Consider the following 27,741-nt stretch of genomic DNA (forward strand, 5'->3'; position numbering starts at 1 on the left):
ACAATTCAGTAAATCAGAGATAACATTCCTTTGAGCAATCATGATTATGGAATAACCCTTCTTCTTTGTAAATTCTCCTTTGCAAGACTGAAGCAGTTACAGAGGAACATGTACGTCACTGGGCAACTAATTCACTGTGAGGATGTATTGGTCAAGTGAGAGACCAAGACATAACTATATTTTTTTTATCATGTTAGTTGCGTTTGTGGGTGGAAACATTTTTTACTTCCTCAATGAGTCAGCTGTGTTGTTGCACTGCTCTGTGCTGGAGACTACATGCCTGACTGTCCTGGAAGAGGGAGGAAGCCTTTTTTAAGACTGTAATTTGGCTGTGTGAATAAACTTGACTTTAAGGTAAGACGAAATTGTAAGCAACAATGCCTATATTCCAATAGCAGGAAAGTCATGTTTTAACTGTCATCAATGTCCAGCTGCACTGTGAAAGCATTCCAGTGTAGTCGCAAATTTGTTGTGGGTACTGATGGGGTGCCCATCTGTCTGTTGGCAGGTTATCATGGTAACAGTCTCACATGGTAACAGTCTTACAGTCAAGACTAGAAGAAACCTAAGAAAGAGATGCTTAGATTCAGCTTATGGCAATTTAATATTTCATTTCTTTCCAGATGTGGATTCTGCACAGGGTTTGCATTCTGATTAGTCTTCACATCATCCCAGAGGTGATGGGCTTCTTATCAGGTGACTTCCCACAGGCTTGTGATTCAATGTTGCCTCAGCATGACGACATTGTTCCTTCAAATGAACCCCTGCCGTATCAGGTTACATTTACAACTGGCGAAGCAGGAGAGCCAATTACAGGTACACAGACTCTTTTTATTCCCCCTTTTTTTTTTTTTTTTTTTTTTAGATTTATTCATCATTGCAGATCATGTGTTGATGTTGTTAAACACAATGCTGTTGTATTATTTGCATCTCTCTCTCCCTCTCTCTCTCTTTTTTCTCTCTCTCCCTCTGTCTCTCCATCTCTCCCCTGCTGAAATTCCAAACCATTTTTCAGTTCATCTCAAAAGCAACTCAGGTAATAAAATCATGGGGTTTATGGTAGAAGCTCGGGAGACACCGGATGGCCACGCTGTTGGAAATTTTATCGTGATCGACGACTACACTCGAACCCTGGATTGCCATAGTTTGAGAGTATGTTACCGTCCTGTGTTCTCATTATTAGCTGTAACATCAGATTTTGCAATATTCATCCTTTCGATATGCATTTTCCCTCATGTATTTAAATGAACCTGAAGATGAGTCTTAGGGTTGAACTTCTGCCACAAGCTTCCTTTTGGACGTGAACCCATCTTGACTGCTGTCTTTCTCCTCAGGCCTCCGCTGCTAGTCAAAAGAACAAAGACTTAAAGAATGAGATCAGCGTTAACTGGACAGCAGGGGAGACAAGAGCCAGGACAGTCATCTTCAGGTTACATATATGATATGATATGATATGATATGATATGATATATGATATATGATATGATATGAAGTCTTTGCCCTTTAACCAATAGACGTATGTGTGACATACGTTGACACATCACATCGTCAATCCAATGGTGAAGATGATTTGTTCCTGTTAAAAACTGTTACTGTTAACATGTTCATGCCCTGAAAAGTACTGCAATGTGACCCATTTTGTGTACCTGCTCCATGACGATACACAATCCCCTCCGAGAACTAACCTCACCTGGCCTAGTTTTTATAACATAATAATGTGGAGGTAATGTGGTTTGCATTAAACTCTGTGCATATTTCGCATGTTTCAGAGTCACATTTCTTGAAAAGTATGAGAAGTTCTGGGAACCGACCATCATTGAGCCTCCACCACCTACAACCACTCAATCTCCAGCTACCACCACAGCATCCAGCCCCACCACAGCATCCGGCCCCACCACAGCATCCAGCACCACCACAGCATCCGGCCCCACCACAGCATCCGGCCCCACCACAGCATCCGGCCCCACCACAGCATCCGGCCCCACCACAGCATCCGGCCCCACCACAGCATCCGGCACCACCACAGCATCCGGCCCCACCACAGCATCCGGCCCCACCACAGCATCCGGCCCCACCACAGCATCCGGCCCCACCACAGCATCCGGCCTCACCACAGCATCCGGCCTCACCACAGCATCCGGCCTCACCACAGCATCCAGCCTCACTACAGCATCCAGCCTCACCACAGCATCCAGCCCCACCACAGCTCCAGTGACATCAGCTGTCTCCCACACTTCTCTGCCACCACCACCTCCCCCCAACCCCCGCAAGGTTTTTGGCATTTTGCAGAAATTCCTGCATGAGTGTATGAAATCCAACCATTTCATGTTTCAAAAACAAAACAGGAGGACCAGCAGACTGAAAGAAATCATGATATTGTGGATCAATCATGCAATTTTTTTGGAGGTTCTGGCCCTCCTGTTTTTTGTTTGTTTGTTTGTTTGTCTTTTGAGTGTGTAACTTTATACTGATGGTGCAGTACACACTTGCTCAAACTCCTCTTTTCTCTGTTCAGGGCCAAGTGGGTCTGACGTTATTGTTTACCAGATCTGTGGACCCTGTGACCATGGTAATTTTTTTTTTTTTTTTTCAACTTTCTACGCTCATTAAGTGCTGTTACATAGCAGTTCTAATGAAGCTGCAGCATATGGACACTTTTCATTATCAAACATATTTTGCCAGAGAAATTCATCTCTCTCTCTCTCTTTCTCTCTCTCTCTCTCTGAATCTTTGTGCCTGGCTATCCCACTTTTCTCTCTCTCCAGTTTCGGTTATGGTTCGCTACACTGCCTCCCCCTCGCTGGCTTTGTGTAAGACATGAGTTGTAAAGTGTTTTTTCTCATTATCTACCATGTCTGCTCCACCCATATACTGAATATGTTGGTTTAATGAAATGAATGAAAACATACTTTATTTTGTATGTGCCCAAGATATTGTGCATGGGGGTTTGTCTGGCAGCTGAGATCATCGCCTTGATCTTGTTTTGTGTGTGGAAATACAGTACTGTGAGTGTAAACAATCAGCATGCAAGACTTCTCTATTTTAGCCTTATCTCAAAATGGTGCTGATGGGCCAGTTTTAACATCCTCTCTCCCTTCCATGTATGTGTGTGTATGTGTGTGTGTGTGTGTGTGTGTGTGTGTGTGTGTGTGTGTGTGTGTGTGTGTGTGTGTGTGTGTGTGTACGCGCGCACACACATTTAGGACACTCTCATCGCCCTTGTGTGTGTGGTGATAGTCCTTACTATCATAGAACTGTCTCTCATCATTTCATCAGTTGGACCCAGTCATGAACTGTGAGTCTCTGCTTCGGGCTGAATGTTTAATTTGACTTTTACATAATAATAACTTTAACATATGGTTGTCTTTCTCTTTTTTTTTTTTTCAAGAAAGGAGATCCATGATTTTGCCGTCAAAGTGGTTTCTGCCATCCATGAGATTTTTACAAGTAAGGAAACTGATCAAATTTAAGTGGCTACAGCAACTAGCTTTTGTGTTCAGGGTGGATATATTTGGTCTTAATGATGAGATTGTTGGCATGACTTTACAATATTAGTGCACTAATATTCATTCATTAATGCTTAACTAATCATCATGAGTTAATATATGACTCATAAAGAACTAAGCCATGCATTAATTTATGGCATCAGCAAGTAATGACGAGTCTACCTGATTAACAGACTGGGTCATATAGGAATAGCTATTACTTAAGTCAGCCATCATGGATTAATTCCCTATCAAAATCTAGTATTCATTAACCTTCATGTTACCTTCATCACCTGTTACCTTACCTTTTTTATCAGTTGGGGTCAATTTGACCCCAGTAATTTATATTTCTTTATTGATTTCCCAAATTTCACATTCATGAACTGCACTGGTTCTCACACTATTACAGGTATGGTTATGTTTGGTTAGGGCCCAAAAGCAGATTATAAGATTATAAATGGCATAGTATAGTTTCACTTCTAGCTATCTGCAACCTCACCAGATGAACTTGGAACATCTGTTTATTATGTAATGGGTTGTTGTTCACGGGACAGGAATATTCCTGATTGGGGCTTGTGACTCTGGATTCAAAGGCGGGACACTGAGAACATGATGCCTGGTACAGTATTTCAGTGATAGTAAAAGCTGTAAATTGCTCAGACCTCTGACATTAGTGAGGATGTGTGGCCTGTCAGGCAGTATAAAAACCAATAACCATAATCATATGCACTTAAGAATGAGTTAATAGTGAGCAAATCAATCAGTAGCTAATGATTTCTTAAAACAGATGCTGATCAGTATGACCAACAGTTCACAATAAAACTGAGTTAGACGCCTGAAATCATGATCAGTCAAACATGAATTCATGATGATCTGTGCATAAGTTAGCATTCATGAATCAATATTAGTGCACCCGTATTGTAAAATGTTAACAGACTGCCTCCTAAAAACAAGACAGACAGGACTAGACATTTCCCACCTTGCCAATATCTGTCTAATACTAAAAGGTTGTTTCCAACTCTGTCTTACAAACAGTTGCTGCCATCTTCACGGGCTTTGAGGTGATTCATAAAATCAAGACGCCGGAACCTTGGTTTCAGGAAGTGATGGCTGGGTACACTGCGTGGAGGGTCCTATTCTTCATCTGCGTCTTCATACGCCATATTTGGGGACAAACAATACTGAAAAGAAAGAAGATAGGTAAATTAAGGGTGGTGTTTTCTGTGAGTGCTGTTTCGGTGAATGCTAAAATACACACACACACACACACACACACACACACACACATATATATATATATATATATATATAAACTAGGCAAAAAAAAGTTCTGCACTGCTTTTTCAGTCTATAATTTCTCCCCTTTATTTATACCCAATAGTGTTGTATCTTATACCGTTGTAAAGCCTGATTCGTCCTCTTTCCAATGAGATACAACTTGTAAGGATCCTGCATTTCTGGAATGAGTGACACCGGTAATTGTGTGGGAAGCGACCAATTTTTTATTCATTTTCTACTGGACCTTAGTAGCGTGTGGAACTTCCATTTGCAGCAATAACAGCTTCACACCTCCTCCTCATGCTGATCAACTGAAAACACACTGAATGTGTGTGTGTGCGTGTGTGTATGTGTGTGTGTGTATATATATATATATATATATATACATAATAACACCTGTCACTTTTTTTCTCTTGCAGGGACTTCAAATACCGCTGAGAAGTGGAAGCGCAAAAGGGAAATGGTGAGTGTGTTAACTCTAATAAACATTTAACAATTCATCCAGGTGCATTTTCTGTCAAAATGCAAACTGATGTCTGTTTTTTGTTACAACTCTGAATTTCAGACGAAGCTCGGTGTGGCTGACCAGATTAGCCTCGCTGTGTTTATCATCTTCTACATCGGAAGCGTTTGCTTCACTGTAGCTCTCATTTTTGATATATTTTCGTGATATGAAATGTACGCTCACAGCAGGCTGTCACAAACTACAGTTTTTTTTCTTTTTGTACAGAAAAAACATAGTCTTTCTTTTTCAAGTGTGTCTTGTGTGTTAAACCTCCTCCTTGGGGTCTGCAGGATGGCCTTATGCTGCCACTTTTGTTAACAGGATTTCGCCTGTTAACAAAGGCAGGACAGTAGCCACCAGTATATGGTAAAACATAGTATATGGGAAAACATAGAACAATTTAATAAAGACAAAACAATCCCTATAGACCAACGAATGGTGACAGGCCAACCACATGCTCTGATATGAATCATTACAAACAGGCAGGAGCAAGCCACATGACACTGATCACACTTCAACTGTCAGTCAAATAAGTCTCTAATACATAATACTTAACCATTAACAATAGGCAAGGTATGAACAGAGTAGCACTCCCATCCCATTAGCCAGTCATGAGAAACCTGTAGGTACGTTCTGCCTGTGCCTGTTACAGGAAAATCTAGAGTTAATATTAAACCTGGACTGAGACACAAGTGATCATTCAACATAGACTCAGCAGCAGCACTTGCCCGTTCTCTCACTACAGTTACAACAAAGTCCTGAGTTCAAAGTTAACTGAAGTTTATTATACAGCCCGAACAAAGGAGGGCACGCCTGAAAGGGTGTTTACTTGCTTTTTGTTAATTTCCCAGGAAATAAACGGCCCCTTCAGACAGTCTGTGTTGGTCTACTGACCTCAAACATCGGGCTGTCTGTAGTCATGATGACGCTTACAGTTCAGTGTGTAAGGATAACAAAACATGTTTAGAAGTGTGAGCGCTTTTACACAAGACTTTCTAGTATTTTGAAAAGATACGAACTTGGAGTGTCTATATGTAAGGATTGTTTAGCCAGTCGTGTCTGCTGTCAGCTCTGTGCAAACCGCCTTGACAACAGGGCTGTGGAAATTGGCTGCTGCTATTGTGTCTTAAATGTGTTTTAAAATGTGTTTAAAATATCAGTTTGACCTTTCCATATTTATTGAACTTTCTTGAACTTCCTACAATGAACCCTTGCCATTTACTCACTTCCCTCTAATTTAGCTTTGACTTGTTTCATTCTTCTTGTTTTATTCTACTCTGAAGTGGTCAAGCTTTTGATACAAAGTCTTACTACAAATTTTACACTTGTGTTGAGGCTGAAAAGGTTTCGATTGTAATTGTATTTGCCACTGATTTTTTCATTACCTTATTCATAATCATCAAGTAAAACAGCACTGCATTTTAGCCATGATGGGTGTAGGAGGATCTGTTCTGGAATCAATTTTTAACCTTTGTCTGTGAATCAGCTGGATAATATTTAAGCAGGATATGTATGTATGCCTCATCATTGAACATAAACATTAAACAATCAAACAAATGTTTGTTGAAAATTAATCTTATCATTTATCTTGTTATTATTTCTGGTTCTTTGGACTTAGAGCTCATGCAGCCACATCCCAGGTGAAATAGGTCACACACACCCATAACACAAATCTGTAGAGGCATAAATCATCGTCACTTAGTAAATCATTTAACCCAATAGGTTCATATCTTTGTTTTTCTTAACCTGATAACTACTGAGGAAATTCCACTTAATCACCTTAGCACCATGTTTGGTGAACTGACGTCGTGAGTCTAAGGCACCTCTGCGTCTGATCCCCCACACGCCGTCAGTTCACCAAACATGGTGCCAAGGTGAATGAGGTGAACAGACTTTCAGATGATTTCACTTTCAGTATCACTTTGAAACTGGCTGTCAAAAATAACCCAGCACAGGGAGTTCAAACTACCTCACTGTACGTCTGCCATTAGCTGCTGAAATGATTTTGAGATCAGCCAAAGGCTTACAGTCAGCTACATATGATATAATGTCTCTACCTAGTGGTGAAGTTTTTTATCTTCCATAAACCTAAGCACAAAGAAAAGACACGCAGCCCGGGGTTATAAAAACTTGTGTTCAAGCTAACAAAATAAACTTTATTGAAATTACACACAGATATTCATATAACCAAAATAAACTTCATCTTAAAATGATAATATGAGAGGAATGAAAAGAAACAGATCAAAATGGTGGAAACTAAGAAATGATGCTATATATATTGAAGCTATTTTATAGCCCAAATTTAAATATGAATGTGATCCATCAGCCCAACAAGAAACCTTGTTTTGCCTCTGAATGTTGCCGAGAGCTAAGGATTAATCGGTAAAATTACTCAGCGATTCATCTTTATCACAAGTGTGTAATACATAAGGCACAATTTGTGACTTGCTGACTTGTTTTTAGCCAAAGCATCCGTTTTCAAATTCACATTCACTTTGTGAGAAACTATATATATTTCTTAACAATACATATTAAAAAAAGACTTTCATTATCAAAAGCCAAACTGAAAATTAATTTCAGTGGTTCCTTGAAAACAGGTACAGAGAAGTAAACTTTTTTTGTTTTTTTTATATTCAATATATACAGCTGTCTAAAAACATTTCAATGCAGGAAATGATTTCATATTACAAATACACAGATACAAACCAAATGAAGGATCAGAAAATACTTATTCCCACCATCAAGAATAAGAATCCCTCGAGAAGCTAGATAATTAAAGCAAATGTCAGTAGAATTTTAGTGCAAACCAATCCAACTGTGTACATAGAAAAGGGAATGAAACAACACCTTAGACATCTTCATGGGGACACGTGAACAGAAATATACAGAACATCAGTTACAGTCATCTCGGAGATTTGATACTGAATAACAGCAAACATGGATTTTCATCTTAAATGGAGCAGTTTACAGAAAATTAAACGAGGTACCAGTGTCATCCAGGTCTGGGTAATTGCTATAGTTGAGATGTGAAGTGCTGCTGAGCATGGTGCTTCCAATTTGTAAATCGGTACAATGCAATGGACAAAAATGAACAAATAAACAGGTTCAATGCATAATATAAACACAAAATCTAAGGAAACTCTGAAACTAAATGAAGTGAAACGACTTCATCTGTCCTCAATATTAGTCCTGACATTTGTTCTGTTGATCCAAGTTTTGCCGCCGTGAAACCAGAAGCAGCTGGACTGAATCTGAACACTGGATTCATGAGCATACTGTATCCTCAGAGGGGGACACGCAACCCGTCAAATTTCAAATTTCAACACCAAGTCTGTGTGTGAAGTTTATGACAAAGAAGGGAGAATTGTAGCTCACCCTTTGCTCCAGAGCTCCTTCACAGTGTCAGAACAGACAAGGCTGGTCCCAACACATAACCTGACTTCCTGTGGGATGCCGCTTCAGTTCATCAGCATCCCTTATACTCTACTTCACTCTCAGTGGTGACAGGCAAGATGAGGTGGGAAATGCGGCTCCACAGTCCTCCGAACTTGTCAAGGTCCATCCTGTTGAATCCAGTCTGGTTGGAGGGGCTAACAAACTTACTCTGGACATAGTCGAGCACCTTCTCCTCCACATCACGTAGACTCCCCTCCACGTCTTCCTGTGGCAGCAGTACAGTAAAGGCCAGGAAGACCTGCTTGTAGGCAGCGTTCTCATGGTCGCAGTAGCGATAGAAGATGAGTGTGGAGGCTGGAGGCAGCTCGTCAAAGCGGTGCACGACGGCCACGGGCTTGTCGCCTTCGAAAGCTGCCCGCAGCTGGCTGTCGATGTCCAGCTTGACCTGGTCGCTGTCCTGGTTGGCTTTACTGGCTCCGTCGATGTGGAGGACAGAGGAGTTGAGGGCGGCAGAGAAAGCGGAAGCCAGGGCTTGAGCCAGGCAGCGCAGCGTCCCCTCAGCTTTAGTGCCAGCAGTCAGGATCAGGCTGACTGGCTCTGTGGGCTGCGCCGTCTGGAGGTGCTTCTCCAGGTGGATCCTGCTCCTCTTCCACAGCTCAGGGCGCTGGCTGGGGAACTGAGTCTCCAGAATAGATAACTGAGCTGCCAACACTCCTGGCTTCACAGACCGAGATGAAAACCCGGCACCACTCTGCCTCTGGAATGCAGGGACGTTCTTGTACGCCAGAAGAACGGCAGAGCTGAGCAACACCAGGAGCAGTAATCCCCACAGGTAGCGCATGCGTCCTGCAACAACGCAAGACCGTTCAGCACTGACAATATTGAAGTGTAGGCAAAAAACCAACAACAAAAGCTGTGTATTTAGATCTAAATAGTCATAGCTTACCTCCAGAAGAAAAACCAGAACTTCCCTTGATAACAGCAGACGTCTTTTTCCCTGCTAAAAGAGAGTCTAATCAAACACAAATCCAGGATGTAAATGCTAAATAAAACATTAATAACTGTAATAATCAAGTGAGGCTTAATACCTTGTCGTCTCTGCTGAAGACTTTGCTTCTGTATAGGAACATCAGTCACATGCTTTGTTGTGTATGTGACCTCAGTGAGGGGACATGGCCTTAAGACACGGTTCGGCCTGTGAATAACTAAAGATGGAGCAGAGCAGCTTATTACTGTGAAGTTTTGCGCATTGCTTCATTCAACTGTAACTGCTGAAATATTGCGGGCATCAGAAATCAAACTTTTTGTTATGAAATCCTCTTGACATGACGTGACATACAGACAGGTGCAGACTATTGCAAGTGTTGTGCTACATGAAATAGTCATACATATATATCATTCATCTTCAATACTAATGTCACAGCAAAGTTAAGGGAGTGTGTGCAGCTGTTATTGACCAAACCAAATTTTAACCAAAACTGATCAACAAGTGCATAAAACTTCTCAGAGCTGAAGTTTGACGTAACTCCAACATGGCAGGATGTGAACACCTGGAAAAAATATATATATATATATAGATATCTATGCTTCTCAAATAAAATTCAGAATTCTGTTTTCTAAATTAGGGTAATTGCAATTCCTGTCATACAATTCCAGACTTGACTGACTGTTTCAGCTGCTGCTCATCTAATATTTATTGACAGTAATATGCCTATAGATCATTCAGCTCTGACTGGAATTGAACTTTAGAACTCACTTCTCGAGGCAGTTTTTTCCAAAATCTTTCCAAATAAAATCACCATCTACCTGCACTATACGGGATCCTGGGGTTGTATTGTGCCGCACTGGTGATGATGGGTTTCGCTGCCACATGCCTGTTCTCGGGCTGTTTGAGCTGAGGAGCTGACTTGTTGGAGGCTACTTGCTCTTTCCGTGATGGCTGAACTGAAACCAAACAAACAGGAGGAGAGCAGCTGTATAAAGAGCATCATTATTATCCAACACTCATGTCAGTGAGGATGAGGTGCTGCCTTACCTCTCTGGGGTCTCGTCCAGTTTGTGTCCTGATCCTCAGCGTGAACGGGTGGATAGCGCTCCAACATCACACGGGGAACTTTGTCGCCACACGGGCCTGTTTCAAACCAAGGGGGCAGCAGATGGCAATGACTTGTCTTATGACACTGACATAAACAACACCGTATAAAAAATGTCTTAACTCATAACTCAGGTATGACTTTTCTTATTTGATCACACTTGCACGCGCTGGCTGAGACTTGGCACATAAAACATCATTTAATAACTGCATTGGGTTAGGGTTAGGGTTAGGGTTGCATGCTGAAAGGCGGCTAGTAGAGCTGAATGATATATCGTTATCATATGTGAGATATTAATATGTCAAAAGGCATCAATATGAATGATATCAAATTTAGAGTTAGGGTTGGGCCAAGACTGTGATTGATCTGTTTTGATCAAAAAAAATATTTTGTGAAGTAACTGCATTTTCTACATTTGGTATTATTATGCTGCCTTTTTTTTTTTTTTTTTTTTTTAAGAATGCTTAAATTTCACTCTTGCTACACTTTCAATTTCAAATATCCATCAACCCATACTCATATTGTATGTCATATCGCTATTGAGATATTTGGCATAAATATCGAGGGATAAAATTTTGTCCATATCATGCAGCCAACAGTCTGATCACAGGTTTACCATAACAGATAGACAGGCAATGTGGATGTGGATGACATTTTAAATATGCAGCCAAAAGGGTTTTAAACCTTTTGACCCATGAGGGATACACAACAATGTGATTTAGAAACAGAAATGTCAACAAGAAGTGACATCTAACCTGGGCACGGCTTCTGCTGATGAGTATTTTGAGAAGGAGCCTCTTCTGAAATCATCTCCTGATCTTCATTTTTCTCCAGATTTTCATCCGCTTCCTGGACTTCCATCTCATTTTCGTCGATGCCGTTGTCAGCCACCTCCCCTTCAGTCTCCAGTCGACTCTTCTTGCTGGGAGAGTCTGAGTGAAACAGGGAAAGAAGTTGTTTGCACTGCCTTAACCGAAACACTCAGTGTGATGTAACAAAGCCACCGCTGCTCGTTAAAGCGTCCCACCTTCATCCTCTGAGGCGTTCTCCTCATCTTTGGAGCCGTTGACCGCTGCAGGTGGGACTTGGTTCTCTGCCCGCCGTCTCGTTCTCTTTAGAGGTCCCCTCGGTGTCAGCTCCACATTCAGCGCTGAGGAGGAAGAAAATGGTTGCGGCTCTGTGACAGCCCATAAAGTATGACATGTTGGAAAGATTTTGATAATTGTTTATTGGGCAAAACAACATATGCGATTATCTTTGAGGAGGAAAAACATTATACAATATTTATATGTAACAAATAAGACAAACGTCAGTACGTTAGTTAACATTTACTCAGAAATGCTTGTCTACAGACGTTTGTCACTAAAATAATAATAATCATTTACTCATCTATTTATTCTGTCATTCTGGGGTGACATGCTTATCTCCTGATTCGATACTATCACGATACTTAGGTGCCAATTTAATATGCATTGCGATTCTACAAGTACTGCAATTTGATAGGCCCTAGCATGCACAGATACACCATTTTACAGCAGGACAAAAGAACACATTGGCACTGCATGGATTGTGCCCCAAGATGCGTGCGATTAGGATTAAGTGGACATGTCCGCAAAGGGCGAGACCCATTTTCATCCAGAAATCGTGAGGTCAAAGGTCAAGGGACCCCTCTGAAAACAGGCGTGCCAACTGTCCCTCGCCAAAATGTATAATAACTTTGGAGCGACAGAATCGGCGCCTAGAAAATGATCGGAGAAGATCGTAAAACAAACAAATAAATGATAGAATCGCGATACTTGTATGAATCGATGCCGCACCCTCACCGTGTCATGGTACAGATGAAACAGAAAGTGCAGACTGGTTTAAGCTAGCTGACTGTCACTCACCTTTAGCTGCCGACTTCCTTGTTGAGCGCCGCGTGGGGCGAGCCGCGTGCTCGCCGGAAACATCCACCTCCATTTGTGACTATAAAGCGCCTAAACTGCGACCAAAAAAAATAATATTAACTAAATGTTCCGCCGAAGCATCGTCTTTACAACAAGACACCAGACACACACTTCCCTGTAACTGTTAGGGGAAATATTTTGTGACAGGACGCCGTTTGAGCCCGGAAACACGTACCACCTCCCACAGCTCCGACGAAGGGAGCGTGTCTAAAATTAATGGTTCCGTCCGACCGCGGGTCGATCCGTGTGAGACACGAAGAGACAACGTCAACACTGCAGGTGTCAAAGTCTACGGAAATGTGATTTGAAGGAGCCGCTTTGGTAATACATTACGTCCTTGTTACGTTATTTGTGTTCATTAAGTAGTAAATCGGTGTTTCTGTGGCCGGCTGCCGTGTATTTCGGATGAAGGGGTCTGCTTTGCTAACTGGGGGCTAATTTTAGGAGCACAGTGAGTTACTTCAGCTAACCAGCTCTCACGACTCACTAGTTAACTCGGTCATTTTATGCCAGTTTGTTTCTCAATTCAGTAGCAGCCGATTTACACAACGTCCGCTGACATTAGACCTGCAACTATTGAGCTAAACTTGCCAGCAGTCCAGCTAGCTTAGTTAGCTTGTACTGTAAACCAGCTTACCCAGTGTGTTCACTGCCTCAGGTGCTCGCAGCTCGTGTGAGTGCAGATGGAGCCGCTTGTTCTCTTGAATACAAATGTAGCTGTGGTCGTGGCTGAACCAGTTCACATCAACCCTCCTGTTAACCCTCCTGTTATCTTTGGCGTCAATATGACATGACACAATATGGGCAAACATCGTTTTTGTTTTCGCGAAATATCTATGTTTTACACACATTATCTGGGCGGCGTGGCTCAGGAGGTGGAGAGGTCATCTGGTAATTTGAGGGTTCCCGGTTCGATCCCCAGCTCCAGGGTGTGTCGGAGTGTCCCTGAGCAAGACACTGAACTCCTCACCGCTCCTGATGGACAGCTTGGCACCTTGCATGGTAGCCTCTGCCATCAGTGTGTGAATGTGAATGGGTGAATGTGAGGCAAACATTATAAAGCACTTTGAGTGGTCAGTAGACTAGAAAAGCGCTATAGAAATGCACTCCATTTACCATTTGTTTTAGTTGTTTTGGATGACAACCGAGGAACTAATCTTCTGCAAACTTCCCTCTGCCTTAAGGCCCTTACCTAACCTAATCACACCTGTAGTATTCAGAGATCCACTGATAGTTAATGTTGCATTTGGGAAGGAGAAACATGATTCCTACAGTAACTTTGGTGTATAATGGAGGGTGAGTTGGGGGTTATGTTTTATTTAAAGAGCTATTTAGGTCATCCAAAAGACACAGAAAGCACCTGACACTAAACTTGGTAACTTTATTAAAATAATTTCCCTGGGATTTAAATTGCTGGGATCAAATTGATAAAAATTGCAGATGAATTTGAAGGTAACAGGAGGGTTAAATATTATAATGCTATAGTAATATAATAATAATGTATAATGTGTAATAATGCAGCTCCAGAGGCCCTGAAATCCAGTCGAATCGAGTGAACGAAGGAAGGTGTGTCAACCAGAAGAGATGGCAGAGCAGGACACAGCAGGTAATGAAACACATCAATCAAATGTCAGTTAATGGGCTTTACAATGTGATGACTGCTCTATTTCCAAAATGTGAACAGCTATAACAGTTAATTATTTGATTTATTTTTGAATTAGACTTGAAGGTAGGCAGCACCCAATCCATCAGCTTGAGTCAGGATCCAGCATGTGACGAGTCCAAACTGAAGGAGACTGACTGTGCAGGGGATGTAACAGAAGAACAGTCTAAAGGTAAAGTTACTGTCAACTTCTTTGGCGTTCAAACAAGGTGAATCCTGAGCAGTTATCCCCCGCAAGGCGCCTCGAAGGAATGTGTTCCAGCAGCAACATTTAACTATTATGGTTTCTGTTTTGCAGTAATAAACTCGGATTCACCGCCTACACCTGCAGACGGAGGAGCTGAAATCAGCGGCACCCAAGGCACGCAGCCGACTGAAGTTGAAGGTGAGGAAACATAATCTCAAAGCCTTATTTCCATCATTTACAGAGTCTTACGTAGCCAGGTTGTGGCTGCTGGAGGTGTTGGATAGTGTGTCAATGTTTAGTTCTCACAGTATGTCTCGTCTCGTCTCTGTATATGAAGACTTGTTATGCTTTGTCCTGCACCTGCGTAGCTATATATTATATATTGTACTAACTGATTAGTAAGTACCTAAAGAGATCAAATTCTTTGTGCACTTGATGTAATTAACTAAAAAAAAAAATTATTTAGACAAGGGGACATATCTCATTGCACCTGCTTAAGCCCCGTGCTAAGGATATTCCAGGCTTACTTATCCTGTGTTCACAAAAGAAATTCATTAACCTTGGGCTATGTGGATGGATGTAAAAAATGCAGACCAATCACTGTCTTTGGCAAACCCTAACCCTATATTTGATATCGTCCATATCATTGCCTTTTGAGAGATTAATATTGTGCATGTTCATGTCTAGATAGTGATGTGATAACAATATATCATTCAGGCCTAGTCCAGGGCAGTTTAAGCAGTCCTTAGATGAAAGCAGCAGGTTGTGAGTGTTGCAAAGGCATGCAGGGAAACTCAAAACATGCAGTCAACAGTATACTAGCTCTGGAATGGAAGTGATAACAGCTAAAGTGCACATATTGTGACAATGTTGGCAAAATGCTTACAGGTTAATACTGAAAACATGATACATGTAATGTCACAACAATGCTGAAATTATGTTGTCACCTTTTGAGGCGACATTTCGACTTAATTTCAACATTGTGACAACATCGGATGCCAGTGTTGGGTGGCAACATCATTTGAAGCCTGAGCAGTGTTCATCTCAGCAGTGTCACAACATACGAGTGAAATCACTGAATGCAAACATGAGTTCAGTCACACTGTCGCTCACATGGCTGTCAGGTCGAGGTTTGGACAACAAGCCTGATGTGGAGAAGAGCTGCAGTGCTGAGCATAATGACAGAAGTCATGGTGATCACAGAGGAAACGCCCTGAAACCTGATGACTTTTCAGGTGAGTTCTCTAATCCTGTCTCTAACAGCGGAGTTGTTGGCACATTTTTACTCAATGTATCATTACTTGACAGCTTTTTAAGATCCAGATGATTCTGTTTGCAGCTGCTAACAGTGCTTCTGTTTTGAGATGCAGAGACCATTGGCCCTCAAGAAAAGACCCCTGAACCCACAGCTTCAAAGGCAACTGGAATTCCTGGAGGTACCTCTGTTATCTTTTCTGTACATGTTTTGCCCTTTTTGTTCTGCCAAAACTGTTGTCACTTGGCTGTCATGGTTACCAGTAGATGATTAGTAGACAGTAAGGTTTTTAGAAAATCTACAAATCACATTACCAGACTTAAAAAAGATCTAATATCAGTTCAGTTTTTTTTTTTTTTAATAACAGGACAGTGTATTGAGACTTAATAGATTACTATTGGATTACATAAAGTTAATAAGTGTTGTGTGCCAGCATGCATGCATTATTAAATACATCTACCTTTTATGTCTTTTTCTCTCCATAGCAAATGTAAAATACTGTATGCTAGTCGTGATTGTAGCACTTTGCTCTGTCCTGTTACCTCTGCTTCAATATTTGTCTCACTCAGCCACACACAGGCCAGCACTTGTACTTTTTGTCTGTCCATTTAAGTCTTTTGTTCTATGTATTTTTTTCTGGGAAATAGTATTGATATCTAAAATAGTTTGATTCTGTTAGCAGCTAGGCAGGGATGTTTCTCAACCGTTGAATCTCTTAACACCGATAGCCAGTCATGATAGTATGTTGTCGGAATGAGAAGAATTTAGTTGTGAAGAAATTTGGCAACTCTTCAATTAAAAATTCAATGGGTTTTGATTGCACTAGTTTTTGATGTGTTTTTACTACATCATTCCCCAAGAATAGAATAGCTAAATATATTGGTATAAATCTTTTTGATTCAAGAACCTTAGTGCAGCTAAATAAAGAAATACAATCAGTAATGGACTCATTACTGATTGTATTTCTTTATTTATGGTTCTAGGGTTACTAACTTTATAATAACATTCCCATTTTCAAACGGAGCTGTGAGATTGGAAAATGCATTTCTCATTGCACTGCACCAATTAATTGTGCTTAAAATGCACATGCAGTGTCACTGATCTACATAATCTTTTGCTTGTTGTGGAAGTTATATTCTTTACCATTTACCTCAGAAGAAGACCACAGTGGGAAGAAGGAAGGACGAGAAAGGAGCCCCTCACCAGCCCTGAATGACAGAGGAGACCACAATGGGGAGAAGACAGCACCAGACGATGTAGATGGTCAGGAAGCTCACGTAAATGAAGAGCCACAGAGCGGAGATGACACACTTACTGGAGAGAGAGAGGGTCAGTTTTACATTCATTATTTTAAGGACGCAATACCATTCCCCCCCTCAGTGGCTCTGTTTTGTATCTTCTGTTTCTGATTCTTCTTTTCCCTGCTGGCCAGAGGATTCAAGGGTAGTGGGAGACGTTCCTAACTTGGCAAAGGACGTCAAGAATAGCACAGCGTCCCTGCTTAAGACACATGGCCAGAAACACACTGTGAAGAAGGAGAAAGAAGAACAGAATAGTGGAGATGCACAGACCATTGGCCCTAAAGAGGAGACCCCTAAAGAGGAGACCCCTAAAGAGGAGACCCCTAAAGAGGAGACCCCTGAATCTACAGCTCTAAAGGCAACTGGAATTCCTGGAGGTACCTCTGTTATCTTTTCTGTACATGTTTTGCCCTTTTTGTTCTGCCAACACTGTTGTGATTTGGCTGTCATGGTTACCAGTAGATGATTAGTAGACAGTAAGGTTTTTAGAAAAATCTACAAATAACATTACCAGACTTAACCAAGATCTAATATCAGTTCAGTTTTTTTAATAACAGTACAGTGTGTTGAGACTTAATAGATTACCATTGGATTACATAAAGTTAATAAGTGTTGTGTGCCAGCATGCATGCATTATTAAATACATCTACCTTTTTATGTCTTTTTCTCTCCATAGCAAATGTAAAATACTGGATGCTAGTTGTGATTGTAGCACTTTGCTCTGTCCTGTTGCACCATCTTTACCAGTCTGAGACTCCTCCTGAGAAGAAAGATGTGCGGCAGGTAGACATTTTCCTCAGGGAGTTGGAAATAGTAAAGACTCAGTTCCCCAGCCAGCGTTCTGAGCTGTGGAGGAGGAGCAGGATTCACTTGGCGAGGCACCTCCAGACGGCGCAGCCCACAGAGCCAGTCAGCCTGATCCTGACTGCTGGCACTAAAGCTGAGGGGACGCTGCACTGCCTGGCTCAAGCCCTGGCCTCCGCTTTCTCTGCCGCCCTCAACTCCTCTGTCCTCCACATCGACGGAGCCAGTAAAGCCAACCAGGACAGCGACCAGGTCAAGCTGGACATCGACAGCCAGCTGCGGGCAGCTTTCGAAGGTGACAAGCCCGTGGCTGTCGTGCACCGCTTTGACGAGCTGCCTCCAGCCTCCACTCTCATCTTCTATCGCTACTGTGACCATGAAAACGCTGCTTACAAGAAGACGTCTCTGATGTTCACAGTGCTGCTGGGGGGAGAAGATGAGCTTCCTGCACATCTTGGTTTGAGTGCTGTGGAGGAGATGGTGGACGACCAACTCAAAAAAAAGTTCCTCTCCTCCAGCCACACCATTGCTTTTGACAGGATGGACCTTGACAAGTATGGTGGACTATGGAGCCGCATTTCCCACCTCATTCTGCCTGTTGCATCAGAGAAGAGGATAGAACATGATGGATGTTAAGAGACATAAAGAGACTTTGTTTGAATTTATGCTCATGCACCAAATTTTGCCTGTGCATCAGATCCTTCCCAGGGTTCTTACAGTCATCTTCAGGTTAGCTTCAGTGATATGATTCATGGGTATATGGTATATAATATTACTCACTTAAGGCTAAGAAGGAGGAGCAACATCATGCCGCGAGATATCTCTGTAAAAATGTCTGTGGGCATTTAGCATGCAACAGATTTTTAAAAAATTGATCTCCGAAATTTTTGACAAAACAAAGTTGGCTCTTGCACTTTACATTTTAATTCCATGTTTTTAAATTTACAAAATGGTAAAGTGAGCTCAGAAAAATGATTGCATATGGTGTAAATGTGGATTTTGTTTTTAAAATTTCTGATAACTGCTGTATGCTTAAAAGTATAATGGTAGACTTTTGTTGTATGGATGGCATTGATCACAAAGAGTTAACACCGTTCTTTTTGGATCAGCACACAGGATGTGATTGTTTTGTAATAAGCCAGATTTTTCTCTGAAAATCTATTATCTGCGACACCAATTAGCCTATCTTTTATAAAAACTTGTTTTAATTTAAGTAATATATAGTTCACCATCACAGTGATAACAGAAGCAAACAAATGCATCAATAAAATGTGCCTTAAAATGCAAATAAACTTGCAAATTTTTGTTGTGCTTGATTGTAATATAACGCCTTTTCTGCTAGAGGGCAGCAAAACCATTCTTAACAGCAAAACTTTGCCTCGACTATGGACAGTAGTTTCTCCAGCTTGCTTTAGTAGTGCGCTTCAGCAGCACTCCATATTAAATACTATGCGACCTGCAGCCAGTTTGTGTTTGAGCGGGAGTTATATATGGTATTTATTTCAAGTGAAATCTAAAAAAAAAGTAGATGTAGAATTAGGTTTGTGTGTGTTTCTGCGTTATGGGAACGTATCAACTGAAAATCCCTGGGTGCATCCGAAGTGCTGTGATGTGGTCCCTCTGTGTGCTGAGCCGTACAGAGGGAGCGCTTGAATTGGTTGAACTCCTCCTCGCCAGTTTCGTCAGGTCCTCCGCCTCCTGTCCCCGCTCCTCCAGCAGCAGATGCAGTGTGGACAGACAGCGCCTGCTCCCAGCCTGAGTGCAGTGTCTCCCTCCACACACTGATTCATTTTCAGTACGACCACAAAGGATGCCAAACCGCAAGCTTAAACCTCGTGGTGTCATGGCATTTTTGGACATACTTGCGTAGCTTTGTAGGCAAGATAGGCTATGAAATTATCGAAGCGGCTAAATTAATTAGTGACAGGCTGTGCCTGCTTAACAAAGAGAATTAATAAACTTTAGGGCGCTCTGCGAGCCTCACAGTATGGATAAAATATGTATTATTTGTGTAACGTGCTGTGCGCTTTTTGCATGGTGCTCTGCTGCGCCAAAAAACTGGACTGCGGAACAGGGGACACAACCTGAAAAAGAGGCAGAGCAACATGACAGTCTGCAGGAGGAGATTGATGACCAGGAGAATATTCTCTCTAAGGTAGGCAAACACTTTTTCATAGTTATTTTTTGTTTGTTTGTTTTGTTAAGTTCACTTTTGCTGTTTTATGTGGCCATTTTTCATATTGTTACCATGCGTAAAAATTCAAACGTTTCTGATTGTGCGTGGTGGAAAATACATCCGTGCTCTTCTCTTTGTAGCTGCTGGGTGATTATGACAAAGTGAAAGCCCTGTCGGAAGGCTCTGACTGTCGCTGTAAATGTGTTGTCAGACCCCTGAGCAGGAGCGCCTGTCGGCGGATAGAAGAAGGGAGCGCAACTGCGCAGGACTTCTACACAGTGGAGACTATCACGTCTGGACCCGAGTGCAAGTGCGCCTGCATCGCTCCTCCGTCAGCAGTCAACCCATGCGAGGGAGAGTTCAGGCTGAAAAAACTTAGGGAAGCCGGGAAAGAAAATGTCAAGGTGAGGTGACATCCTCCTCCTTGTCCTAGCAGAGCCTCCAACGAGCATTGTCACCATCTGCCATCGTTATCCAGAGCCAGTAAAGGCTTCTCCTCGCTCATTCATTCATAGAGGGACCGTGGTGGCGGCGCGTGGACCAATGGGGGCATATGAAGCACATTTTACCAAGGACTCCCCCTCACTGTATCCATAACAACGCAAAAACTGGATGCTTTCACACTATATTTGGATGGGCTGGGGATATTATACTGATGGCATGTTTTGAATTGGTGAATCCTTTTGACGGAATCCACTTGATCATTCTAGCTCTCCACCATCCTTGAGCTGCTGGAGGGATCCTTCTATGGCATGGATTTACTGAAGCTGCACTCCATCACTAATAAGCTCGTTCATCGCGTGGAGCACATCGAAAAGGTAATAATGGGCCATTCCATTTGCAGCCCATAATATGTGCACCAGCCACGGGCATATAGGATTTAGGCCAACATTTGGATAGATTGAAAAAAGCGTGTGTATGCACTGACAGATAGTTATTTGTCTAATCTGCAAATTGCCTCCTATTTAATAAAAAGTCCCAAGCCACTCATTATGTTTATGTTGTAAATTGCATGACCTTGGGCCGTTAAACAGGGAGTCCAAAATTGGCATGTGGAGTCAGTTGGTACCCATGGGTCCAATGAAACACTTTCCCGGGACAATTATCCACTTTATTAGAGGTTCAGTTTTTCTGACTTCCTCAGCCAGCTGCCCTTGACAGACCTGGGAGGTGTGTTCAGATTCTCCATCACATGTGGAAGTTAATATCTGCCTCAAGTATTAACTAGTTGTTTGAAAAAGAAAGAAAGAAAGAAAGAACAGAAATGATCTGTTATAATGGGGCAAGAAAACATCATTTCTGTATTTCATTTAAAATGCAGTGCACAGCTTATTTCATACCAATAACATCATGTTAGATAACAATATTGACTATGTCCTGCATATAGCTGGCTCGTGAAAACTGGTCATTGTCAAACTCATGCCATTTATCATGACTGCCAGTCATTACAGTGGTCTATTTCTATATATCTATATCCATAAATACATGAAGGTGGTGTCTCTGAAAAACACCAGTGATGAGGTTGAGCCCCAGAGGAGCCCTCCTATCAAGTTAGAGGTGACAGAGAGCCCACCCACCCCTTCTCTCCACCTTCGGCAGGAGAAGAAGAAGAGACTCAGTGAGCTGAGTAACAAGGCGGCAGCTTATCAAAACCCAGAGGTAAGAAGAGACATCGCTGTTTGCAGTGTGACAAAGCACCAGACATTATCGTTATTGATATTGTGCTTAATGTATCCCACAATGTGATTTACAGCAGCTTTAAAAAGTAGGTCATCTCTCACAAAGAGAAAATGGACATTTTAGGTAAGAAACGAGTTCAGAAGAAGTTATTAAATCCACATGTTTCAGCTCTGTGTGGTCAGTTGTTATTAGCCAAAGTCTTGTGTTCCTACAAAACCAAATGAACAATGATGCATTCTTTCCATACCTCTGTCCTTCATAAAATCAGTGACAGTAGGGTTGAGGATCAAGAATGCATAATTACGAAGAGCTGAGGTAAGGTTTGGCAGGCCCAGTGGGTTTTTCACATCAGAGTGGATGTTAGCGACCTCAGACCAGCGGCTGCAGCTAACGCCTCGCACCGCTGGGCCCTGATCCATTTCAGTCTTCATCTAAATGGGGGATCCTGTCCAGCAGAGTTGGGTGGACCTGGACCTAACGTGCAAGTGATTCAGTGCATCAGCGTGTCTCTCCAGAGCATTTCTTAGGGTTCAATTTCACTTTTCCTCACGTCTCCATCCAAACTCAAAGAATTGCCAGGACATTGCAAGCAATCAGAACAGCCCCGACAGAATCAACACATGAACTGTGTTTGCCAAAAGATATTAGGACGGCATGTTTAATAGGTACTGCATAGAAGGGTTTTGATGAATAGATTTGTGCAATGCTGAAGAAATTATTATACTGCAGCTGCACATTGCCAATGCTTTGTGGCAGCTGAATGACAAATATTCAGTGTTTACTCCCAGAAATGTATATTTGCTTATGTGGAAACCCCTCTGAAACAGCATTTAGACCACTGCAAAACCAAGTCTAAGTCAGACTAAGTCTTTTAGGGTTAGCAGTTGCCAGGGAAATTGTTTTTATGTAGTTGGTCAGGGAGGAATTTCATATCGATGGATTGCATGACAGGCCAATGTTTGCTATTTATTAAAGGGGAAATACTGACTGAATATATTGGTAAGGTGGTATTGTCGTAATGCTTACTTTTCATTTTTACACTAATAAAATCTATATGCCTTTATTTGTTCGGCCATAGGAAAAGTATGAGGAGAAGTTTGTTGTGGGAGATGAGTCCTTCCGAAAGATGGATGCTCCTGCGCAGACCGTCCAGGGGGAGCCTGAGGTCACTCCCCAGGAAGTGACAAACAAGGGGGGCTCCCAGACGAAGACTGGCAGCAATGGCATGATCATCAGAGGAATGACTTTCTATAAATCTGAACCAGATCCAATGGTTGCTGATGACGGGGAGCCTGGAGAAAACTGTAAGTACAAACCCTTTTCCACAAATATACCAACCAAGCACTCAGTCAGTAATATTTTATAGACTATATTTTGTGCCAGGAATGAAAATCCAAGACACTTGATGTAGATTATTTAAAAAAAAAAAAAAAAAAAAAAAAATGAGTGCAGGTAAGATTGACCATAATAGCTGGAGTTGAAAACAGGCCATTTAGTTTGAAAACAAAACAAAACCAGTTTATGAAAATATTTTCAACAATCAGAGTTAAAAAATAGAGTACAATCTAAAAAGATAATTCACAGAGACACGTGGTGCACTAAGTGAAAGCTGAGAGCACCATGTCTTAAGCTTTTGCCCTCAGCTTTCTCTTAAATATGTTCAAACTCTGCTGTTTTTAACGTAGGATACTGACTGATGTTTTGGGATGTCAGAATCTACTTAGAGCACAGTGCTGATCTCAGCTGTCTGTCAAGTTTTAAAGGTACATCACAGAAGCTTTTCGAACACTTACTCATTTCTGTGTGGTAGAGCTATAGGAGTCCCCTCTGGTTGTGTGGCCAGAGATGGTGTATTATACAAACTTCCTTGATTTGTATTTTCTTTCTGATGACTGTCAGATTCTCATGAACCTCAGAATGTTTCACCAGATGTTTTCCTCTCCCTCTGCAGTTTTTGAGTATCATGGCTTCAGTGGCGACGGCCCGGTCAACCTCTTCATTGAGGAGCATCTCCTTATGCACCGAGCCCCACCTTCCAGACTCAAGCCCGGGGCGGGACCACGAGCACCTCGACCAAAGACACCGGGTCTAGTGAGCGACACCAAGAGGACCAGCCAATCAGCGACCATTGAACAAATAGAATCTGCCACAAGAATTTTGAATGAATCCCCCGACTCCATGGCAGCGACCTCAGAAGGTGTTTCTTCAACTGCGAGCACCGCAGCATCCACAGTGTCTGGCATCACCGCTGGACTGTCCACACCCAGGACCACAGACACTCATTCAACTGTAGATCAGTCTACTGGCCAGATCAATACCAGAAACACGAAATGGCCGATTCCCATGACGACCACTCCGGCCAGCACCTCCCCAAGAATCACCACAAAGGAACCAGTCAAAACTACCATGAACACAATCACAACCACCCAAAAATCACCAGCAAAGGAGACCCAAACAACATTCACAACCCCTAAGACATCAATCACTGTGATGGAAACCGTTACCATGGAAAGGAAAGAGAAAACGCAAACCATATCTGGCAGTACCGCCGCACAGTCTAGCACACAAGGACAACACACAACAATTGGGGTGTCGCCCACCACCACAATGGCTACAACAACTGTCCTGACCACTGTTGCTCCAACTTCAGCATCCATAACCCCCACAGCAGCTACCTCAACACAGGCCGCCCCCACGCCAACACCACAACAACAAACTGAATCCACCTCTTTCTCTGGGTTGACTGTGGCTCCTACTACACAAAGACTGACCACACGCTCTCCTCAAACCTCCCCACTTTCCTCCACACCTGTGACCACCACCACTTCAGCCACCACCACCACTTCAGCCACCACCACCACCACCACCACCACCACACAGACTGCCCCAGGCAAACGCAAGTACAGAATCAGCTGGGATGAGGAAGAGCCAGAGGAGACAGAGGCAGAACCGGCAGAGTCAGTGCAAAGTCATGAGGAAGGAGCACGAAGAAAACTAGGTAAGTTGGTTTGTCCGTGATGATAGCTGAATATTTATTATGTGTGACGAGGGAAAGATGACACATGCCATATGTATGGGTGATAATCCCAGAGAGAAATGTTGTTGTTTGGTTAATCAACAGATACCCAGCAGTAGTAGTACATTTCTAGAAGCAGCAGTGATAGGGAGCCTTATGTCGAGAGATATTTTGGTTTGTGTTCAGTATTAAATGTTTGTCAGTCACTCACGAGCATTTGAAGACAACAAATCTGACGTTGATCCAGCATCTCTGATCTGACTTTTAAATATAGAATTTTGATAGTAGTTTTATAGAATTTTTAAAAATATATATTTTTTGCTATTTTTCTTGTAATTTTTTTCAGCACATTTTCTGGTAATTTTCTTGTTTGTTTTTTTTTCCCCTCGCTAATTCCAATAGGATTTTTTCTCTGACTTGCTAATTGCTGTTTTCCCCATGTTTTTGAAAGGAATCAAGCAAATTTTTAGCAGGTGTCAAAAAGTTGAATTGTTTTGATGTCCATTTCTAGTGAATCAAATTGCAGGGAAATTAGTCTTCATTCTGCTGAGGACACCCACTTTGAAAACCACTCACTTAGGAGACAAATAAACGAGCTCTACTGACCAAAACTCACACTTCACTGCCAGAAAATTCAAGGAAAGCAACATCAGAGTGATGGACTCACTGTTTTGCTGAGTGATCTTTGGGACGACAGCAATGACTGCTTGGGATCCAAAATATCGCCAGAAAACCCTCACAGATCTTACATTTCACTTCACTTTGATGTTTGTTTCAAAATGCTCGATGTACCAGATAGGTGGGGCTGATATCATCACAAGTTAGCAATGCTGGTAGTCAGGCAAGTTGCCGCTCTGAGAAAGTATTAAACACACTTTACCGTGATTTCTTTGAGTCATTGCTCTGTCCTACAAAGCGACCGCACCCATTCCATGATTCAAGACAATCAAAACAAATGCCAGTAATTATTCACAAACACTATTTGATGCGAGTCTGGATAATGTTAAGTTGTTAGCAGATCCTGTCTCATAAGTGTTTGGGTCTTTCCCAGGGGAATGCAAGGACACTTTGTCATCAATCTCAGATCCGATAACTCACAACACCTATGGCAGAAACGAGGGAGCATGGATGAAAGATCCCAAGGCTAACGACGACAAGATTTACGTCACAAACTACTATTATGGGAACAACCTCCTGGAGTTTCGCAACATGGCAGTGTTCAAACAAGGTAAGGGTGGTCACTCCAGTCAAAATTACTTATAAAAAGATGAACAGAATCAAATTTATTGGCCACCTAAATTTGCACATACAAGAAATTTGACATGTTTACTCCCTACATGTTGAATTTAAAAGAATTGATTGGAAACAGGTTTCTTGTTGGTGTAACTAGTATATAAAATCACAATGTTTCCTATCAAAACAATATGTTGTTGAGTCTTTTGTGTGCTTTTGATCAATCTCCTGCTCCTCCATTCTTTCTTGTTAGGGCGTTTCACCAACTCCTACAAGCTCCCTTACAACTGGATCGGCACAGGCCACGTGGTGTACAATGGCGCCTTCTACTACAACCGCGCCTTCTCCCGTGACATCATCAAATACGACCTGCGCCGGCGATACGTGGCCGCCTGGACCATGCTGCACGACGTCGTGTTCGAAGAGTCGTCGTCGCCGTGGGAATGGCGCGGCCACTCGGACATAGACTTTGCGGTGGACGAGAGCGGCCTGTGGATCATCTACCCCGCGCTCGACGACGAGGGCTTTTTACAGGAGGTGATCGTCCTGACTCGGCTGAACCCCTCGGACCTCAGCATGCAGAGGGAGACCACCTGGAGAACCGGGCTCAGGCGGAACCACTACGGCAACTGCTTCATCGTGTGCGGCGTCCTGTATGCTGTTGACAACTACAACCTCAGAGACACCAACCTGGCGTACGCCTTCGACACGCACACCAACACGCAGATGACTCCGAGGATGCCCTTTACTAACAACTACACCTACATCACACAGATCGACTATAACCCCAAGGAGGGGCTGTTGTATGCGTGGGACCATGGACACCAAGTCACATACAACATCAAGTTCGCCTATGTAGACCCCTAGTGAGGGTTTAACCGTAGTTCTGTGACAAAGTGAAATGATTTTATGAGCTAAAGTGGATTGTAGACCAGTCCACATGGCCATCAGTGTATTGTGATTCACTACCATTTATAAACCTGTCTTGGTTAGGAATACGCATTTTGGATGTTTGTTCTCTCAACAAATTATTTTTTCCTCTGTACCTGAAACAAATGAAACCGTGAAACTTCATACTTCAGTCAACGCAGCTCGTTGTACTGTATATACAGTAATACTGTAAAATAAAGCCTTGAGAGGTACATGAATGTATAAAAGATGTCAGCGCAAGTCCACAGCAAGGCTTGGGTCAAATAAAGCTATCACTTGTAATTTACATGGAAGAAAAAAACAGTTCAGTAATACAATTTTCATGGAGAAATTGTCATTCCATGTGCTTTTTTTTTTATACATTTTATTTTTATATTACAGTTTCTTTCCATCCTTGTACATATGCCATAGGTCCTCTGTGTGGTGATATCATTGCGGTAATGTCACAGATAGCTGTCGACCTTTATCTTGTGAAAGCACTTACTCCCTCCATACGAGACTGTACTGTTTGGAAGAGACTGCAATAAAGGTCTGAAAATACTAACCGAAAAACCTCCTTTGTTGGGTTAATTCACAGCTGAAGTCAAAGCGGCTGTAATTACCTCCTGGGTCGCAGTAATCCAATCTGAGGACTGCCAGATACAGATTAGAAAGGGGACCCACAAGTATAGAAATATGCAGAATGATTACTCCACCCTGTAATTTTTTTGTTACCTAGGACAAGTTACTGTAGCAGGAAATACTCAGGGGAGCGATCTCAATCTGTTGTGAACGTCTGTTTCAAGAGCAGCAT

The 27,741-nt window shown here is 42.2% G+C and overlaps 4 protein-coding genes across 7 annotated transcripts; 3 read left to right on the forward strand and 1 right to left on the reverse strand.

Moving 5' to 3' along the window:
• Nucleotides 1-714: 714 nt before the first annotated feature.
• LOC115357939 (uncharacterized) lies at nt 715-5,433 on the forward strand. Its single transcript, XM_030049698.1, has 12 exons — nt 715-816; nt 1,016-1,152; nt 1,335-1,429; nt 1,770-2,271; nt 2,480-2,569; nt 2,766-2,810; nt 2,931-3,005; nt 3,204-3,295; nt 3,389-3,447; nt 4,521-4,685; nt 5,183-5,226; nt 5,329-5,433. Exons 1-12 carry the CDS (start codon nt 723-725, stop codon nt 5,431-5,433), a joined length of 1,503 nt encoding a protein of 500 aa, XP_029905558.1. The 5' UTR covers nt 715-722.
• Nucleotides 5,434-7,376: 1,943 nt separating this feature from the next.
• On the reverse strand, nt 7,377-12,896 carry LOC115357860 (torsin-1A-interacting protein 2-like). Of its 3 annotated transcripts, none has more exons than XM_030049613.1 (8): nt 12,644-12,896; nt 11,785-11,934; nt 11,513-11,689; nt 10,700-10,795; nt 10,471-10,608; nt 9,753-9,869; nt 9,611-9,661; nt 7,377-9,510 (listed from the first exon to the last, which is right to left on the reverse strand). In XM_030049613.1, exons 1-8 carry the CDS (start codon nt 12,714-12,716, stop codon nt 8,735-8,737), a joined length of 1,578 nt encoding a protein of 525 aa, XP_029905473.1. In that variant the 5' UTR covers nt 12,717-12,896; the 3' UTR covers nt 7,377-8,734. The 3 variants fall into 3 exon arrangements, with proteins under 3 accessions (XP_029905473.1, XP_029905472.1, XP_029905474.1); XM_030049612.1 differs by having other exon boundaries at nt 7,378-9,510; nt 9,611-9,664; nt 12,644-12,895; XM_030049614.1 differs by having other exon boundaries at nt 7,378-9,510; nt 9,611-9,664; nt 11,785-11,907; nt 12,644-12,894.
• Nucleotides 12,857-19,218, forward strand: LOC115357859 (torsin-1A-interacting protein 2-like). Its single transcript, XM_030049611.1, has 9 exons — nt 12,857-13,024; nt 14,225-14,309; nt 14,425-14,538; nt 14,665-14,751; nt 15,678-15,788; nt 15,918-15,989; nt 16,964-17,137; nt 17,241-17,486; nt 17,786-19,218. The coding sequence occupies exons 2-9, from the start codon at nt 14,288-14,290 to the stop codon at nt 18,547-18,549; spliced, it is 1,590 nt and encodes a 529-aa protein (XP_029905471.1). The 5' UTR covers nt 12,857-13,024; nt 14,225-14,287; the 3' UTR covers nt 18,550-19,218.
• A 477-nt stretch (nt 19,219-19,695) lies between these two features.
• olfml2ba (olfactomedin-like 2Ba) lies at nt 19,696-27,487 on the forward strand. Of its 2 annotated transcripts, none has more exons than XM_030049439.1 (8): nt 19,696-20,068; nt 20,230-20,493; nt 20,800-20,907; nt 21,581-21,748; nt 22,848-23,073; nt 23,721-24,767; nt 25,837-26,013; nt 26,272-27,487. In XM_030049439.1, exons 1-8 carry the CDS (start codon nt 19,901-19,903, stop codon nt 26,883-26,885), a joined length of 2,772 nt encoding a protein of 923 aa, XP_029905299.1. In that variant the 5' UTR covers nt 19,696-19,900; the 3' UTR covers nt 26,886-27,487. The 2 variants fall into 2 exon arrangements, with proteins under 2 accessions (XP_029905299.1, XP_029905300.1); XM_030049440.1 differs by having other exon boundaries at nt 20,005-20,068; nt 20,301-20,493.
• The last annotated feature ends 254 nt before the right edge of the window (nt 27,488-27,741 follow it).

The sequence above is a fragment of the Myripristis murdjan genome, chromosome 4 (assembly GCF_902150065.1).
Source record: "Myripristis murdjan chromosome 4, fMyrMur1.1, whole genome shotgun sequence".
NCBI classification, from domain to species: Eukaryota; Metazoa; Chordata; class Actinopteri; order Holocentriformes; family Holocentridae; genus Myripristis; species Myripristis murdjan.